The following is an 8,505-nucleotide window of genomic DNA, read 5'->3' on the forward strand; positions in this document are numbered from 1 at the left end:
TATACTACGTTGACTCCGTGAAGTACCTATTTACCATCTCCAGGGACAATTACAAGAACACGGTGTATCTACAGATGAACAGCCTGAGAACCGAGAACAGGGGGGTGTATTACTGTGCCAGATTCACACTGGGAGAAGCCTCAGTGGGAGTCAGTCATAAACTTCTGTGCAGGGGCGTTTATGACCAGCAGGGGGCGATGGAGACACACAGTACAGAGTGTACCACAAAAGGACAAGTACATTTCATTGTTTTGAATTGGAGTTACGACATTTATACAAATGATGCTATGGGTTAATAGAACGGAGAAACAAAGAATTAAAGTGCAAACTATGTAAAATCCAAACCAAAACCCAAAATAATTGATCCATAGTATAACAGCCCACGGAATACAAGAAATCCAGTATAATAAAATACTGTAATACAATTTGCAATTTTCCCTTATGGAAACAGTGCATTTTGAAGTCTTTATCCTTTACTGAAAGAGGAAAAATTCTCTTCGAATATTTTATTACAATATAAAACAAGATGGAAAGCTACAGCATTTGCTTATAAGAATGGCAGTACATACATGATCTTATGTGTCTCTCATAGGCAATAGATCTGGTACGTAGATAAAATGAAACTCCTAAATAAATAAAGGAAACACAAAAATACCTCCCAGCTCTGTGATAACATACAACCGACATGCCATCTGACAACAGTGAAAAGTCACATAACACTGTTGGGAAAAGTTTTAACACCATGCATTTTAATAAGAATTAATTCAATAATAATGATGATACTGAGAAATAAAAAATGCAGAGATTTCAGTAGTCATGCACATTTCAGTTGATCCCAAAATTTGTCAACTGAGTTCTCAAAACTTTCTTCTCAAATGACATTCTTGCAAATGTTGCACATTTAGTATTTCAAAGATTTACTTTCATTTACTTAAAAATTCATTTGCAAATATCTAAAATTTCCAATATAACAGCATTGAGGTGACAATCAATCAAATACCGTTGTCATTTGCAACAACCATGTCAAGTGTTTGAGTGTCACAAATCTATTCAACAAGCAAACAGCATAAAAAGGAAAATAGCAGTGGCTGGGGGTTTAGCTCAGCGGCATAAGCGCCTGCCTCGCAAGCAGACAGTTGTGAGTTCGATCCCTGGTACCGATAAAAAAAAGGAAAATAGCCTAGAGTTTATCTAAAATAAATACATAAATAAATAAATGTGTGTGAAACAGAAAGACATAGCCTTGGTTCTTTAAACCAAAGCTAGCTGAGTTAACAGCAGTGATGGAAAAAGAACTAGAGAGTTCATCTAGGATCATCTTCAAGAAAACCCCTGACATTTTTTTTTTCTCGGCATACAGACAGTTCTCCGTAGAAACTCCCATATCAGTGCAGTCACATCCCTTATGACCCACACAGTATTATTCTTCTAGGTTGGAAATTAACACATTTTAGTTACAAAATTTCCATAGCTTGTATTTGGTATTTTGTAAACTTTACCTACATTGTCAACAAAGAATCTCCAGCATGATGCAGCGTTTCTGTGTTCATATTCTACACTGTGCCCCACTGGAATCTGAGGAATGGAAACTCAAGACTCTCAGAGCTCCTCTGTGTCCATCTCTGAACACCTCTGACCTGAGTGTTAACCAGAGGCACTGCTGCTCCTCTATGTAACTGTCACATCACATTCTTGATGTAACTAACGAAGAACCCATTTCTTTCTAAATATCTTCCACAAAATTCACTTCCACCCTTAGTTCATATTCTCAATGTATAACAGAGGTGAAGAAGCATCAACAGAGCCACCCTTACTTCCTAAACATGAAACCCAGCACCATCAGAGTCTCTGGTTATCATCTCACCCATCTCCCATATCCTGTAGGTATTTCAGTCAGATTTTATTCCTGTACGCCATGTATCCATGTTTGTTAAAGTTTTGGCTATTTACCAAGAAGTGTACCATGACACAAAGCACAGGCAGTTGTTCTTAGTAATAAAACCCACACGTGAAATATGCACTTTCCTAAGTCTAGCAACAAATCATTCCTGAATTTTCAAGGATTTATCAGAGCCTGTGATAAAGTTTCCTCCACAGAAGTAGCGGCATAAATACAATATTTTGTTCTTCTCTTTGTGAGAATACATATCAGTATTCCCACAAAGCCATCAGTGCCATGCAACTCAGAAAAGAGAGCACAATTTTGGATGCAGGAATAGCTCTAAATGTCATCTCAGGGCTGGTAGGTAGAGATGTCCAGAATCAAAGACCTGAACCAGTGAGCACCCAAAATGAACAGACTGTAATACTTTTGGATGTCAAGGTTCAGCTGCTGCCCTACTTATATTCAACACAGCTATGTCTGTTTGTCCTCATCCTCCTCCGGAAGTCCAGGTGCAACCTGTTAATTTCTTTATCTATCCATCCTACTGCTGACTCAACTGTTTTCTCCATTCAGGCCACCTGATTATTACTATTTTCAGGAGGGCAGGAGAAGGGGACAAAACCCTAAGGATGCTATGGACATGTGCTGACCACCCATGATGGATACGTTCAGTGTATACTGCAAATATGGACTGACAATATAAAATTTAAAATGAAAAATAAGAATGGGGAACAGTACATAACATATTAGGTTCAAATTTCTGTTCCTGAAAAACTGGATATAAAGAACTTCGGGAACACGGATACATAGCCATCCAGGAATTGAGAGGGCACTGTGCTGAAAGGCAGGGACCTGTCCCGATGGAGATGTGGCTCATGTACAGTGGAGCAAGTGTATTGGGATCACATGTGAGCGTTCCCGTGTCCTTTTTTGTCTCCAAAATAAATGAATTTCACTGATGACAGGAGTGATGACATTGGATGCTTGTATCTCCCTGCTAAAGAGGCCACCTCCACCTGCATCTAGTATTTTCACCTCTTCACACTGCAGGTCAGGAGTCCCTATGCTTACAGTCTACCAGTGAGGACAGATGGAGCTGGGCTCTGTTCTGCATCATGACTCACTCAGGTATTCTGATGGACATACAAATTGATAAGGATGTCAGCCCACACAGGAGTAATTTAAGGAGATCTAATGAATGACACTGGTAGGCTACATCTTTCCATGCTAACATTAGGTAGCCTGTGAAGCGTTTGCTACAGAACTCAGTACAAAGGAATCATGAGGGCCTTTCCTGATTCATCCTGGAAAACCTTTCAGTGCACAAATGGTAAATGATAAGTGGACTTCCCTCTCTGAATGATAGTCACTGGAAGATCAGTACTACCCACAATGTTAAGCTGAGAGCCTTTTAGTTGCAGGTTCTGTGCTCACATGTGAGTTTGATATGCAGCATTGTTCTTCACCAAATGGCAAGTTGACAGCTCTAGGTATCCTCACAGTAATGTACTTTCCTTCAGAAAAAAAAAAAAAAAAACATATTCCAGAAAACTAAGTTGTATTTCATCAAGGTTAGAAATTACACTACACAAGAGTGAAAATCTACTGAGTAATTGGAAGAAAATTGGTAAGGAACTTTGAGATTTAAATAAATGTATCTTAGCATAAACCCATAAATATATACTCTTATGAATATATTTTTCATGCACAAAGAGAAATACAGTCTGATGATTGTCTAGTATTCTACAAAATTTATGACAACTTTTGTGTCTGAGACAATTTTTCCCAATTCAATGAGATGAGAGCATTTTATCTAAGGGCCTCAAAACCCTGAAATATGTGAATGATTATATGAGCAAATGCAGAATTGGGAATGACAGTTGAACTGAGCCAGGACCCTAACACAGATGTGTACATATGTAGATAGAGTGTGAATTGATTTATGTCTTATCCACACAGCCTATATGCTCATGTGCTGTATGTTCTGTACAGCCCTGTTACCCTTGAGAGCTTTGTTCTAGTTTTAATATCCACAAAGCCACCCTTCATCTGGGAATATATACAGGTCCCATATAATAGAAGAGCATCGTCCTGTATGGATATTTGTGCCTGGAGCAATGGACTCCAGGGACATTGCTGAGTTCTTTGAGGGCTCAGTCAGCATCTTTCACACAGAGGCAGTCCCCAAAATTTGAATATCCTCTGTCTCATTGTAACTTCATGTACAAGAAGACTCCATACATGCCCCTACTTCAGGAGCTAACAGATAAACTCACATAGCATAATGAGTTAATTTCTTTCTATCTAAATATTAAAGTTATTATCAGATAATTGTAAAAGCAGTCTTCAGGAAGGTGGACAAATGCAAGTTTCCTCTCTTTCTGGTGCTGGCTCCCGTATGTGTGCTCTGTAAAATTCAGACAGGATGATGTGGAGGTTCTACATCTGATCTCAGGACTTACTGTGTTCTCCCACTGTCCTGTATCAGCTGCTGCTGCTGCAAGAGACCTGATCTGTCCCGTTGAAGCCTTCACAGTACCCCTCCCCCAGATGCAAGTTCTCTGGCTTCTCCAGCTCTGGGACGCTCCCCTTGAGCTGGATGCTTCAGTCACCAAGAAGGAAACCGAATGAATGTGTCAAGAAAATTGATAGCAGACACACAGCTTGAAATTCATCCTTCACAACACAGCATGTCTAAAGACACAGGCAAGAACCGGTTCTCTGTGCAACCGATCTCAGTGTCCATAGAAAACACCACCGTGCAGTACTGTGCAAGACAGTTTCTGAGGGGAGCTAAGTAGGATCCCAGACTCAAAGCTGTGTAGAGAGTAGTGTGGACCAGTAGGGGGCGCGCAGGACCAACAGCAGGTGCTCAGCACCAAGAGGAGAGCATCTGAGTTTGTGTGGGGATGCATAGGACCATGTGGGAAAGCTCTGGGACGGTGAAAGAGCACTGGGGATCTTATGAGAACCAGGAGTGGCCCACGAGGAGATGCAGAGAAGCAGGTTAAGGGCTGAAGGCTTCCATTCAGTGTCCGAATGTCCTCTTTGTTAGCATCATACATAATGCGGAAAACGTACAGTGCGTCCTCACCACTTCACGTATGAATTTCCCCGAGCCCAAGCAATGAAAGAATGATGAAAGACTACATTAACACCTGCATTGTTTTCAGCTCTTTCACCTGAGTTTCTGTGTGATGGTAATAACAACTTGCATATGCTGAAAAGCAGACCAAGAATGTTAAGATATTAGATGCTTTGAAATACATGATATTTGAGATCATCATCATGGAATATTAAGAGTGCTAATTTTGTCACCAAGTGAAGTGGTCAGTGTCATGCAGTAATAATGTTCCAGTTGAGGAAAATCTACAATAAATAATGAGACTTGATGAAATATTACAGGAAAATTTAGGCTTAGTGATCCATAGTACACCTTCACAACGTGCATTATTTTGTAAATATTATCATGTTGCTAATTTAGGTCAAAATGCATCTCACTTGACCATCATTAAAATTAATACATATGTTTGTAATAAGTAAATTACATTGGAAAGCTTAATGCAGAGATAACAAAATGAGACACCAAATTCTTGAACATATGCTTGAAAAAGACACTGCTTGTTTATTCATTTGAGTCTGATGCAACACATAAAATTCTGTCAGGTTCTCTGACTAGAGGAAGATCTTTGACAAACATCAAGCATAACCACTCTGCCTTGGAAATGCTCTGTCAAAACTTGAGAATGGTAGCAAGGTTTGTAAGATCAAATACATGGGAAGTTTTATAAAATACAGCTCTCACCTTGTAGGTCATTATGCTTCTCACTCTATCTACATATCTGAAAACATATGAAATTACCAAATTCATTAATTACATGTATGTAAGAATAAGTAAAATAGATGAGGTTTTAAATTTATCACTACACAGACATCTAGGGAGAAAGCAAGTTGTCTATAATATTAGGACTCTTCCAAACAAATCTCAAAGAACTTTCATGTGCTTTGTACCATTCTCTCTCTAAGGCTTCCTCAATAGACCAGGCTATATAGCAAGAGGCCATGCAAATAGGGCTTCCCTGTGCTGATGAAAACCAACCAGTCCTCACTGTGCAGCTCTGCAGAGGAGACCAGCCCTGGAAGTCCAGGTGTTTCCACTTGGTGATCATCATTGAGCACTGACAAGTCACCATGGAGTTTACAATGAGCTGGGTTTTCCTCCTTTTCATTTTAAAGGGTAATTGATTAAAAAAAAGTGACAGTGAGTGTGTAAATAGATGAGTGCGATAAATAGTGGCTATGTATGATTTTTTCTGAGCAGGATGTCTCTGTGATTGCAGGTGTCCAGGCTGAGGTGCAGCTGGTGGAGTCCGGGGGAGGCTTGGTGCAGCCCGGAGGGTCCCTGAGACTCTCCTGCGTGGCCTCGGGATTCACCTTCGATGATTACGGAATGAGCTGGATCCGCCAGGCTCCAGGGAAGGGGCTAGAGTGGATCTCAGCTATCAGTTATAGTGGTGGTAGCACATACTACGCAGACTCCGTAAAGGGCCGATTCACCATCTCCAGGGACAATGGCAAGAATACGTTGTATCTGCAGATGAGCAGCCTGAGACCCGAGGACACGGCCACGTATTACTGTGCAAGGGACACAGTGAGAAAGTGTTACTGTGAGCCCAGACACAAACGTCTCTGCAGCGGCGCATCCGACCAGCAGGAGGAGCTGGGGATTCATTAACTGAGATCAGATCAGGGCCCCTGAAGCAGGAGCAGAGCAGGAGGCAGGGAATTGAGGGCTTCCTGTTGGCCTTTGGGGTTTCCTTTCTGTCTTAAGGTCAGAGGAAGAGACTGAAGAAACCCACTCTTCTGATATCTTAGGAGACATTCAAGATAAAACACAGGTTTTTGTTATTTATACATACACTTTTCTTGGTCTCCTTCATATGATTTTTCTTAAAAGGGTGGTAAAACAAAATATATTTTGAGATATTTTGTTTTGAATGTCACACCATCACTATCTAAAAATGAAATTGTTCACTCCTCATAAAGAGCAAAGGTCTATTGCAGGAGTAAATGTTGCAGGTTAGAAAATTATATTATCCCCATCCCTCTGCACAGGGTCTGAGACTTTGCAGCTCCATCCTCTCCTTGCCACCTCAGGACCCCTGGTTCCCAGGATCCGCCCAGCTCCATGAGAAGCCCTGAGCTCAGGGAAAGAGGAAGAGAAGAATCTGGACTTTACTCAGAGGAATGTCCTAAAGCCTTACTGAGCTCTTTCTTTCATGTTAACTGGTTAGAATTTATTTAGGTTCTTTGAAATTAGAAATTTATAAGATAAACTTCACTATTCTTTTACTTAATCTCTATCTCTGTCTCTCTCCCTGTCTCTGTTTCTCTATCTCTCTGTCACTCTCTGAACTCTATCTCTCTCTGTCTCTCTAATACAACTGTACATATTTCAAGGTATATATCAGTACATGAAGAGATAATATGTAAGATAAAATGCTTCCATTTCATAACTTCCATTTTTCTTTCCTATACAGATTCTCCAGTTTCTACTTTATTTATTTTTCTTTTATGTAAGTTCATTCTGAATTCATTAGTCACAGTCTTTTAATAAATTTTTATAAGCCAGTCAGATACACCTATGTACTTAATAATATTATTCTTATACTTGTGGCATTCTGTGAAGCAAGGGTGCACTGAAGAGAAGGAAATTATTTGAAATACACAATCTGCACACTTCTAGAACACAGAGCTGAGGTGATGTATTCGCACATAGATGTCACACATGTCCCTCAGACATGTCCATGGAAATCATGGTTACCATCACTCTGGGAAACTAAATACCTCCACCTCTGCACACATCTCTGCACCTCACCTGGTCCATCATCATCACTGCTGTGCTCAGGTTTCAGGGATGAAAGTTTCTGTTTCTCATGGTGTCCCAGGTATTTCTGTTGTTTCCAGGCCTGGTGAGATCACCTTCCAGAACATTCCATCTCCTGAGATGTAGCTGAGTCGGCACACTTGAACCTCCTGAATTTCATGTTCCTGATCCCTGAATTTTTTAAAGCTCATTTTTAGTTTCATAGTGTTTCTCTGTTTCCTGTGTTACTGAGTCCCAATATTATTTGCAAATAGTGACAGTAGGACTCTGACTCAAGGAAGAGGTAAATATGTCCAATGAAGATGCATCTGGATTTTGTTTCAATAGGGAACGTTATTAGAAGGCATTACCAGTGTTTCAATGTACAGAAATTTGTCCCAAAACTTCATTATCTTTTCAGAGGCCTATGAAAGAAATGAAATTGATGGCTGAACAGTCACAAAGCAGTTTAACAAAACAGGCAGATCTGGGATCACTTTCTGAGTCTTGTTTTAGGCACAGGAGTTGGAAGCCGAGAGAGGAGAAAATGCTGCTGGACAGATTACGGAATCTCGGCACATGGAGAGGAACAGGGTGAGAATGAGAGTTCCTGGGAGTCACACACCAACATGACATCTGAAGAAGCTCCTAGGATATTGATGATAGGGTTCGGTGTGATCCCTGAGAGCTGTGCAGAAAAGGAAAAGTGACCACTGCAAAACAGACCCAGTGCCTTTTCCAGACAAGTGCTCAG

General features: G+C 40.5%; 1 gene segment (V, D, J or C); it reads left to right on the plus strand.

Moving 5' to 3' along the window:
- The first annotated feature begins 5,978 nt into the window (after positions 1 to 5,978).
- LOC100728112 (immunoglobulin heavy variable 3-23-like) lies at positions 5,979 to 6,620 on the plus strand. The segment is given in 2 exon segments: positions 5,979 to 6,122; positions 6,226 to 6,620. Coding segments are annotated over 2 exon segments (441 nt in total).
- Positions 6,621 to 8,505: the final 1,885 nt, after the last annotated feature.

This window comes from Cavia porcellus, unplaced genomic scaffold (genome assembly GCF_034190915.1).
Source record: "Cavia porcellus strain 051 isolate PalLab524CR breed Dunkin Hartley unplaced genomic scaffold, mCavPor4.1 scaffold_8, whole genome shotgun sequence".
Taxonomy (NCBI): domain Eukaryota; kingdom Metazoa; phylum Chordata; class Mammalia; order Rodentia; family Caviidae; genus Cavia; species Cavia porcellus.